At 28.7% G+C, this 12,166-nt stretch overlaps 1 protein-coding gene and 1 non-coding gene across 2 annotated transcripts; one reads left to right on the top strand and one right to left on the bottom strand.

Moving 5' to 3' along the window:
* Positions 1-3,031: 3,031 nt before the first annotated feature.
* Positions 3,032-3,104, bottom strand: Trnav-cac. Its single transcript has one exon. It is a non-coding gene; the product is annotated as a tRNA-Val (tRNA).
* Positions 3,105-9,482: 6,378 nt separating this feature from the next.
* On the top strand, positions 9,483-12,160 carry LOC119663635 (lipid droplet localized protein-like; the record flags this gene model as incomplete). Its single annotated transcript, XM_038073248.1, has 4 exons — positions 9,483-9,641; positions 9,759-9,884; positions 9,947-10,181; positions 12,066-12,160. Coding segments are annotated over exons 1-4 (576 nt in total), but the record flags the coding sequence as incomplete, so codon positions are not given.
* Positions 12,161-12,166: the final 6 nt, after the last annotated feature.

Genomic DNA, 12,166 nt, shown 5'->3' with positions numbered 1-12,166 from the left:
AATAGCATGTTTGATTTTATCTACTAAAGTCCAATTTATCTGTTCAGAGTTCTGCAAGTTACAAACTTCGGTATATCAAATTTCATGACTTTTTTATTACATGATTTTCTAACAATTAAAGTTTTCTTTATATGACAGAAATAAAAATTTTTATTATAATTTTGAGGTGTACATATCAATTATATATAATTAAATGAAGATAATAGAATTTTATTATTGTAGCATCTTTGCGCTTGCTAATGAGACATCGAATTCATTTTATTTTTTAGCAATATATATATTATTTAATATTTATTAAAAGTGTCCAAAGTGTTCTACACATATTCTAAAGTATATCATGTTACAGCTATAAAATCTAAGCACGCCTCTGACGTTCTGGCATATTTGCGGTCACGTATTTAACGCGGTTTATGGAATCCGACTTGAATTTGAATGTCATGGTTTTGACGTTAATGCGAAACTTTCCGTAATAATTTATGCGGCACTTTCCAATTTCTATAGTCATGCGGTAATTGTACTATACTACTAGTGTTAGAGTAAGAATGCCTCAAAATAAACAAACAAATGCGAGTTTGTCCGAACAAAACATATACGAGAAAAAAGTAAATATTAATAAAGATATAGATTTGTATAATTGTTCAATGCAAATAAATACAATCGCTTTAAGGCACTTAGCACATGTTGTGTGCATCTTAGATGCAAATTTGCTGCAATTGGTGCTATGGCATTGTGGTCTTGCTTCCATGCCACTTGGCACGTTCCTCAAAGATTCGCAAACAATTCTAATAGCAGATGTTAGGTATGCTTAAAAGCATAACTTATCTTCCGATTTTTATGTCGTTCTTAATGACTTTCAATTTTTTATTTGCTAGTTCCTTCAATTTATCTTTTGTATAAAAATTTCAAATATATTCATATTTAATAACGGCGCTTATTTCATTTATATGCAATTTCATAGGTATTAATTCGGTATCAGAAACCGATTAAAAATTCATAAATCATTAATATTTTCGGCACATAAATTAGTAATGAATGAAATCTTTATTAGCCACCATTAAACGTATTTCGCATTTTAATAATTTTTGATTTTTATTGGTGGGAAATGCATTTGCAGACAATTTAAATAAAATATTTAATGATTACTGTCATTTCTTGCGCAGAAGCTCCATAATTTAAGATATTATTTATTAGATGTTTAACTGGGAGTAAACCATTATTTTATTTGCAATTTATGCTTTCGGTAGGCTTTCCCATGCATATACCAAGAGTACAGCATTTTGGTTAATCACCGTTTCATTCCATATAAAATGTTATAAATTATATTCATTGTATGATAATATTTTAAAGTATTTATGGCTTACGATGTCATCATAAATTAAATACAAGCAAAATATTCAAAGATTTTGATGTTAAGGTATAAATTGATTTAGAAACTTTAAAAAATCATCTATACTATTATTCACAACCGCAAAATTAAAAAATACAACTATTCCATTATTTACAACAAAACAAAATTTTCTATATTACAATCAATTGTAAAAAATACTATGGTTCTAAAAACAATATAAACTCATGACTATGTAGTATATAAAATTACAGGTTTGTGTAGCTTTCCGGTTGAATCTACAACACACATCTTATAACTCCACTGCAGTTCTCTACTGACTTTCTTGTTAGTTACATTTTTTTTCGATCATTTTCTGCTCCGGATCCAAATATAAGATACATGGCTATATACCATTTCATCTGCTGTACATATACTTTCATATACTTTTAGTTGTGTGACTATCTTTCTTTGTCATGTTGGCATATGTGTGTATTAAAAAATGTCTAACCTCGACATAATGGAACTTCACAGTGCTGGACAGTAATAGCATTTCTTTCAAACAACAATTCCCACATCACAAACAAATAATAGATATCTCTGTTTACTAACTATTATCATATTCGTACTAATAGGTACTATATATTAGCTCTCATTCTATGAGATCTATTCTATTATGCATATATTATTATGATATTATAATTATATTAGACTAACAAAAATCAAGTTTAGGGAGCCAAAAAATTTATTGGGCCATTTTGTTCCAAGCACTAGTATGATCTATTCATTTAAATTAACATACAGTTTTGTTACAAATAAACAGAAAAAGGCTATAAAGCAGGTATAAATTTTATATAAAGCTAAGATGAAATTAATTTCTTTGGAAAATTATAAACAAGACTACCAGAAATAGTATTAAAAACTTTTACTTATGTACTTTTAACATAATCATGTTATTAGCAAGTAAAAAAATTGGTATCTGGTAATATCAAATTTAATCGCAGAGATTTCAACTCATAAATCTATTACAATTACCGTATCGGTATATCTGATCACAATTTCAATATATTTTGGTTTTTAAAGTTTTATCTTTATTAAAAATCTATTATATTATTATTATTGTATTAACCAATATTATATAAATTATTAATATCTTAGATGTACATTCTTCGTTTCACAAAATTACAGCATTGTATTCCAAATAAATTGAAAATTATGAAGAAACACCCTGTAAATGAGGATAATAATTTCCTTGATAATTTTACGGAAATTATAAATATAATCAGTAATTTATTATTATCTTGAGGCTATTTGAGCCAGTGCCCTTAAGCACTTTTACTCTTTCTTAACTCGAGGTATTTTCAAAACCCCTCTTTACGCCTTGACTGGATTATTGTTTATCACTTCATCAGACTAAGCAATAATTAACTTCAGATCTGCATACTTCCCCAAGGAACCTGTAACCATTCTGAGTTTTGATAACGTGATATTGGTAAGTCTGTCAGTTTTCGCAATTTAAGTAATCTTTAAAAATTTTATACAGATACTTTTTTTTTTAAATGTATCACCTATAAACAATGCACAATATTTAATATCTTAATTTTAGTACTGAAATGTTTTGGTGCATTTTAGCAAAAGGTCGATCAATCCTTTTTCCGTAAATAACTAATTTTACTACAAGATTAAAATATATTTTAAAAAATGTTATGTTTCCGCCCGGGTTCGAACCGGGGACCTTGTGCGTGTGAAGCACACGTGATAACCACTACACTACGAAAACTAAGTGATTACGAATTTTTTATTATACCACATTAAGAGGATTTTTAATAAGGGTTATTTTTTATGTATAAGAACGCAAATATATTATATACTACTGATTTATATAAGTCTTATATTATTATGACTTATATTATTGACTAATATTTAATTAAATATTAATAGTGATACACGGTCTCAAATAAGATCAGTCATTGAATAAAAAAGCGGATGAATGTTTTATCAACAATTGCAATTTTTAAATATAAATATCAGTTAGAGATATGGGAGATTTGACAATTTTAGAATTATTATTAGAATAATTGAATTCGTTTTTGTTATAAGTATGTATTGAGAATTCAAATGTTAAAATAATTAATATATTTATGTATATTTTTATTCATTTTATCTCTTCTTATAATGAGACTCAGAACAACTTTTAAAATCTTATCACTAATTACATAATATCACAATTTATATTTTAACTATATACTTATATAATGTTAAATATAATAAGTAAACTTTATATTACGGACCTCATCTAAATCAATGGTTTTCATTAGATTTCATTAGAATGAATGTTAGGTAGTTTATTAAGAAAACAATTGAACTTTATCAGATCACTTGTACCTATTGAATTTGAATTAATGACTGGACGGTCAGTTCTTTTTTAACGTAGTGGATAGAGGCGCGAGTTTCCTAACAAGGGGGTTAACATGTTCTGCCAGCCTTTTATTGTATTTTTTCTTATATTATTAAATTAACTTAACTAAGGGAATGCATCTTGGGAGATGCTGTCATTCGTAATATACCATGGGGCACCAGTGATTATTTTCGGAATTTTTGACTGAGCTCTTTGGATAATTTCAATATTTGAAGCACTGGTATTACCAAATAGCTGGATACCATAAGTCCATATTGGTTTTATGATACTGTTATACAAAAGTGCTTTATACCTTCAACATTATTAATGAGCCAATGCAACTTAGAGGATTGGAGCTTCTTTTGTAGTTTTTTGGCTTCAATGTTTTTGCGTCAAGTTATTAGTATATCTAGATGAATACCTAACGTTATATTATCTGCTTGTGGTGTGGGAATGTTATTTAATAAAATTGTTAGAAATATACTCTAAAATGTTTACATTTCAGTACATTATTTTAATTTGTCCGTTGAGATAACCATTTCTCCATCCAAAATAAGTGAGATCTAAATAATTGCTTATATCTCATGATATCTCATATCAGATGTGTAAAGTACATACAAGATAGGGCCACAAACATTTCCTCGTGGAACGCTAGCTTCTATTGGAAAATCAGTAGAAATAAATTATTTACGTTTGAGTTTAAATCAACTATTCTGCAGATACGATTCTAAAACTGAATGAACGTTTATAGGTAAAGACAGCGTATCTTGTGCATGAGCCCATTATGCCATACTTTGTCAAATGATTTTTTTACATCGAGAAATACCAGGGAACGGTATTTTCTGAGCTCAAAATTTTTTTTCTCTCTTATTTTGTTCGCTATACAATTCATTTGTTCAGCAGTTGGATGTTTTCCCTTAAAACCAGACTGGTCGGAGGGTATTAGATTTTGACCTATAAGAAATGGTTTCAGCTTCAAAACCAACCCTTTTTTAAATAATTTAGAAAGAATGGCAGTAAGAATATTGAACTGTATGAAGATGTGTGGTAGTGATCTTTGTATGATTTATGAATTAATTAATTTATGATGTATAATCATATATGTTTTCCATTCTGTTGGGTAAAAGTCAAATTTAATAATGGCAATAAAATCTTGAGTTTTGATATTAACTATGCAATTGTCACATGTACATAGCTTGGAAATGTACTGCTTATGTTTAAAAGTAGATATGTCAACCGTAAGATCACCCTTCGGCTACGTTGCACGCAAAATTGCTTCAGCTTAGCTGTAAGTTAACGTAAATCAGTGTCCAAGTCCCTAATTTACCGATAACTAAACGTATCGAATTTCTAAGTGTTTTATTCCGAAATTATCCGATACAGCACTTTAGGGTGTACGCTAATAGAACAAACGACATTTATTTTCGATTCCTAAAGGAACTCATATATAAAAATCCCAAAAATATGAAAATAATACGTTTATAATGAAATCCTTTAGTATGGCTCTGTTGACAGGATACTTCGTTTTTATGACGAGATCAATAGATTTTTCTATATTAAACTAATTATATATTTTTAAACTGTTTTACTTGTCACATTTCTTTTACGTAAAATTCTATATACTTACATATTTATGGTTTATGAAAATATTTTAAATTTTATCGGTATTACAAATTATATTAAATCGATTGACACGATCCCCTTGAGCTTGTGGACATATTATCGGACAGACAGTAAGTAGATTGATAGATGGACATCAGTGTGTAAAAATGTTTATACATAAATATATTTTACTTAGTTACATGAAGTTTAAATATTTACTCACTCTTGATTTTATATTCACTAAAAATGCAGTAAAAAATTAAACAATTAAATTGATTAACGAAACATAATTAATTCAGTACCACAAAAACTCAATTGCATTTTATCTATCGTCAAACATATAAATTTATTATTATTAGAACCAGTAGCAAAAATTACAAAAGTATTAAAAAAATTGTTGATTGACTTCCTTAATTATTTTTTAAATAGTTATTATATTTTAAATAATTTAATGTCTATATGGGTCCCAGTTGAATTGACCCCATATTGCTCATGGACAACGCACAACAAGTTAAGTTTATTTGTGACCATCAAAGCATGGAGAGCATTTGGCAAATTTTACGAGTTTATTATATGTGATTTTACGATTATTATTTCTGATATACGACTTTAAGTGTGATTTTATTATAAATCTGAAGCAGTTAACCAGACACGGATTTCTTGACATAAACTTATAGTTTTCATTGCTGCTATAAAAGTTTATTATTTAAAATTTTGTATTTTCCAACCACATATTAGAATTTTTTTGTATTCGCCTGCTATGAATTAAAAGACATATAGCATAAGTTATTTAATTATATGTAATAAACAAATATACTGATTTTATTATGTTATAATACGAGCAGGAAGTAAAACTATTTTACAATAAACAAAAACATAATTTTCAATTTTTAGATATCCGCAGTCAATCCTAAAAATTTGCATTCACTGATAATAATATTACAAAGAAATAAAATCGAAAAATTTTAAGTATATAAATTTATTTTTTTTTAAACAATACTTTATACTTTATATGATAAATACTTTATTATGTGTAAGTATAAGTTTCAACTTAGGTTGGTAATTAATTCTTAAGGAAGGTATGAAGATGATTTGAGAATCCCATTTCTTAACCTGGATACTTTAAATGGTTTTACATTAGTGAACTTAGTGCACTACTTTGGTTGAGCAGCATAGCTTTACTTGAGTTCAAATAATTAAAATTGATCATTAAAATAGTCCAAACTTCTCAGTAATCGACCTAGAGCCTGAACACTGTTGTTACTGCGCTCCCAAAAATCAGTAAAATATATATCTCTCCTTGCTGCGATTATTGCGCTAATTTGAAGCGCATTTAAAGTGTTCCGCGGAGCACTTGATGTTGTTAGCATTTAAATACCAAATCAAAACAAAAAAATTAATTGATAAAGAGACCAATGCGTTTTATTAGTGCATACAGGGTGCAAACAACTTGAAAAATGTTCATATTTCTATTCGATGCATATAGGTATAAGTTCGTGCTTCTTAACGAATCTGTGCTAAAAAATTTAAAAATTATATTTGAAATTTAAAAATATATTATATATATAAATACATTAAAATAATTATTCTTGAATATTTATATCATTTAAACCATTTAATATCAAAAAAAGGTTTAAGTTCGGGAAATAAAAAGTTGGTTTAATATAAAATATTATAAGCTTGAAGTTCATTAACTACCTTTGCAGAAATAAGTCCCTCTGCAACTGCTTAATATTTAATTAAACTTAAACTTTATTGAATGTTTAAACTTACGACAGCGAACTTCAAGTAAATCACGTAAATCACACGCTAATAAAGTGGTCAGTGTTACATAAAATTTATTTTACATTATAAAAATAATACATGGGTACTTATAGTTATACCTTGTGAACGAGAATTTTAATTTTTGAATTCCCGCGCTTATCCAATCGGTAAATTGTTTTTATTTGCACGCTGGCAACACTATTATACACATTCTGTCAAAGTTTAACGCATATCACACGATTAATTTTTGTTCGGCGTCTATACAAAAAGTCGAAAAATTATCGTGTGGCGATTTTTAACATATAATGGATCAAAAATTAGAACAACCTGCGTGCATCAAATTTTGTGTTGCAAATGGATTCAAATGTGCCGAAACTGTTAAAAAAATGTTAAAAAAAGGCATTTGGTGATTTATATGTGTCGCAACCACAAGTATACGAATGGTTTAAAAGGTTCAAAGACGGTCGTACAAGCTTGGACCATGATGAGATCCCTGGCCGCCCAACAACTTCTGTTACTGAAGAAAACATTGAATCGGCGAAGCAGATCGTGTTGGAAAATCGTTGTGAACCGATTAGAGAAATTGCAGTGTTGTTGGGCTGGATCGCTGGATGTTGTTGATGGATCGGCCGAACACATTTTAACTGAAGTTTTGGGTTTGAAACGCGTCGCTTCTCGGCTGGTGCCAAAAAACCTGAATTTCCACATTGACCCCACATTCATCGAACGCATCATAACTGGTGATGAGACATGAGTCTATGAATTTCTATGAACAACAATCGACCGAATGGTGCTTCGAAGGTGAGCCGAAACCGAAAAGAGAACGCCAAAGTCGGTCCAAAATTAATGTTATGCTGACTGTTTTCTTCGATATTTGTGGTGTAGTGCACTATGAATTCCTTCCGGACGGTCAAACGGTTAATAAGGAGTATTATTTGGCAGTTATGCGTCGTTTGCGTGAGGCCATTCGCATAAAGAAGCCAGATTTATGGAAGGAAAGCTCATGGATTTTACACCACGATAACGCACCGGCTCACACAGCGTTGGTTGTGTCGCAGTTTTTGACCAAAAACTCCACGAATATCATCAACCAAGCATCGTACTCTCCAGATATGACCACATGTGACTTTTTCCTCTTGCCCCGACTCAAATTGCCATTGCGAGGAACGCGTTTTGTTACCTAGAGGCCATAAAAGAGAATTCGGTCGTATCTTCGGCGGCCTATAAAACTTGTATGGAAAAGAAGAGAAGAGAAGAGTACTTTGAAGGTGATAGTAAAGAAAATGATTAAAAAATAATATTTTGCATTTTTTTTAAATTCTCGTTCTTTTTTGATCATAAGGTATATAAAACAATAACTTTTAGTTATCTGTCTTCATTGCTTTGTAAAGACTGACAATCCAAAAGGATATAATATGAATCAAATATTCAACAATAATTATAAAATCATTTTGACTTATATTTTATTTAAATGAATTTTGTGCACACAAATTTCTATATTACACAAGACAACATCGTTGTTGTTATAAATTTGTTTGTTATGTTTAAATTTTAGAGTTGCATTCTTTTTTTAGTTTTCTTATGTAGACTTGCTGTTTCGCTAGATAAACACAAACTAAGCAGTTACCTAATAGTTAACACTTATGTTTCTTGCAGTACAGCCAATATACAAAAATAATCCGTCACAATTTCCTAATATTCGTTACTTTTGATGCACATGCCATATAACTTATAACCATGTCAATTAAAATTTATTCATACTTTAAACCTTAATAACGTGTTTTGATAAATCGTTGTAATGAATCTTATTTTTTGTAAGCTCTTATCAAGATTAAAAATACGAACATGTAAATTTGGTAAACATTTTTCAGTCCACCACTGTACAATTGAAAATTATTTCCAAATCAGTAATAATTTAATACAATATAATATGTTCAAATACCTGTTTCAAAAGTTTAAATAAAATCTAATAATATTTGTTGGGTTTATATTAATCTTAGTAAAAACTACAAATCATTGTTTTGGGATTGTAAATTAATCTATATTCATAAAATAATAAAATTGTACACTACAGTCGGCACTTTTGAAAGATTGAAATAGTAATGGGCGATGGATGTAACATACATGCATTTGTAGTTATCATTGATTAACAAACACCTACATATATGAGGAAATAATTTCGTTACTTAATAATTAACTAAAATTTATATAAAACAAAAAACTTAATGAAAACATTGTGCTGTATATTATGTCGATATAGGACATTAATTAAATTACCTGCTTTTCTAATGTAGCACACACTTTTGCACATTGATCATCTATAAGTGCTGTATTTATCTACGATAGTTTCATTGAGGTGAGTTACAAAATAGAATATTTAGTATGAATTTTAACCCAAAGTTGTTTGGTTATTGCTGATTAAATTGATTGAACATGTCGGAAAAATTGGATGCAATTATTTTTGGTGCAACCGGTTTTACTGGAGAATTAGTTGTTGAGTATGCAGTAGATTTATTAAAAGACCTTCAATGGGGTGTGGCGGGAAGAAATGAGGTAAACTTGAATAATAAATAGGTTATAAAAATTATTATTATAAAATATATAAAAGTTTAACTGACAAAGTTACATATAATTAAACAAATAATAATTAAAATATTTTGTCAATTTTAGTCAAAAATAAAAAAAGTACTCTCAGATATTGGTAGTAAACTTAAACAGGATTTAAATGATATACCAGTGGTTATAGCTGATATTAGTGATCAAAAATCTTTAGACTTAATGGCAAAAAAGTGCAAAGTAAGTGTGTTAATGCTATATTTCTAATTTGTTATGAAATGAAAAACTTTTTTAAAATACAGTTAATAATTAATTGTTGTGGCCCCTATCGTTTCTATGGTGAAGTTGTCGTAAAAGCATGTATCGAGAATGGTACCCACCATATTGATCTTAGTGGTGAACAACTATTTATTGATAAAATGTTTGAAGTTTACCATGACCTTGCACAAGAAAAAGGTACTTATGTAGTGTCGGCATGTGGATTTGATACGATACCGGCAGAAATGGGAGTTGTTTACGTTGAACAAAATTTTGGAGGTAAGTAAACAAACATTTATAAAATTATTATTTGTAGAATTTAAATATTTCAATTTTAATTTTCAAATGCGCGGCTAAAAAATATAGCCAATTATATTATTAAAACAGTAATAATATAAAAATACATATATAATTCTATTAAGATTTGATATCCACCTAAACGATTTACTAAATTTTAGATATGAACGTTGAATTACTTATATAATCGTAAAGTATTTTTTAATACAAGTATTCAATAATGCATCTCAACAACAAATATTTTTTAATATTTAATCAATATGAAGCTGAAAACAAGTTAGAAATACTTGTTGATTTCAGTAGCATAAAATATAAACATGTATACTTGGTAATGGCTTCCAGTGGAACAGAGTTCTTTGGCTATGCTTGATTTTTTATACTGATATCCTACTCTTACTGAAGAAAAGACATTTCGCTTTTCAAATGAAGACTAAAGTCTTAATTGTTAAGGGTATCTTCACATCAGACGGAAATATGAACTTCCGGACCAATAAACTCCTACTAGTCGAGATCAAAACACAAACAATGCGACTAGAGGTCTCATCTATCTCAAAGTAGAGTCAACATTTTGTTTCCCCGACCACACACATTTTCTAAAGGATAAAACGCAGGCTATGCTAAGCTGTCAAATAATTTGTCAAAAACCTTAGCTATTTTCTACTAAAGAGAGACGCCTTATCGTCCTTATGTTGCTTTTATTATTCCGCATATAATTAATGGACTGGAAGTGATAGGTTTCCGTCATATTTGATTTCCAAACAAAAATATCCATTTCATTACATTTATTCGTCTAAACACATGTTTTTTGAAATAAATTATGTGCAAGCTAATTGACAAGTTTGTGATGAATGGAATTTTTGAGTAATTTTTAGGGATACAGCAACTCCCAAAATACGCATCAGTTGTAGTGATGCTCAGTAATCATATTAATAATATGGTGAATCTGGTGACATCGCCTGTGTCAGATTTAAATATTTTTTGGCTTGTTTGTATATCGTTATTAGTTAAAAAAATATAAACCATAATATTTTCTACTGTTGAACAATTTTTCAAAGTCGATGGACTCTTTTTGTCTATTATCAAAATGGACTATTCATTTGTTTCTAGAAAACTATTTCTTTAAGTTTGTGTTTACATTTTTTTTAGTTTACTTACTTTTACATTTTATATTTTATAAATAAAAAAACAAACAGTCTTGCTAAACTATCTAAATGTCCGCTTTAGAATGGTAAGAGAAATATTAACAGAGCTTTACGTGTTACAAATCGTCTGCTCAAAATCGTTCTCTCATAAAAAAGCTGGCCAATTCGTATAGATTTAGGTAAAGTGGAAGGAGGTTCTAATCCTTTTTAATTATGTAAGAAATCCGTTTTAATTACACATTCCTTGCAATTGTAGATAAAAAGTTTAGCATATTAGACTTGACGGGATGCATTATTGGTAGAAAATGCAGAATCTTAATAAGCTCACAAATTTTAGGAGTCTCCATTAAAACAAATGTTTAATTTCTGGGTTGTAACCAGAAATTACAACCAATTTCTGGGTTGGTAACAACCCAGAAATTAAACATTTGTTTTAATGGAGATATTAATAACCTCATTTTTAAATATTAATACTAATAAATTTGACTTACGAGAATAATTTAGAAAATTTATAACAGTTATATTAAAGAAACAAATTACAGCGAAAATTCTATTAAATGGATCTCCTCATAAAACGACAGCTTTAAGTTTTCATGTATCATACGCAATATATATAGTTCTTTTAACTGGTTCAAATTGCTACCTAAATAGGTATCCAGTTAAGAAATCTTTCAATGTCTTGCTTTATAAATGATAAATAACTAATATTTTTATTTTAATGTAGGTGATATTAATTCCATTGAAATGTATTGGGAGAACACATTTGATAATGGTTCGAAACCATTACTGCATTATGGTACTTGGGAAAGCGCTGTTTATGCTTTC

This window comes from Teleopsis dalmanni, unplaced genomic scaffold, assembly GCF_002237135.1.
Source record: "Teleopsis dalmanni isolate 2A unplaced genomic scaffold, ASM223713v2 unscaffolded_contig_0675, whole genome shotgun sequence".
Taxonomy (NCBI): domain Eukaryota; kingdom Metazoa; phylum Arthropoda; class Insecta; order Diptera; family Diopsidae; genus Teleopsis; species Teleopsis dalmanni.
This window is presented reverse-complemented; position numbering and strand designations above follow the sequence as displayed.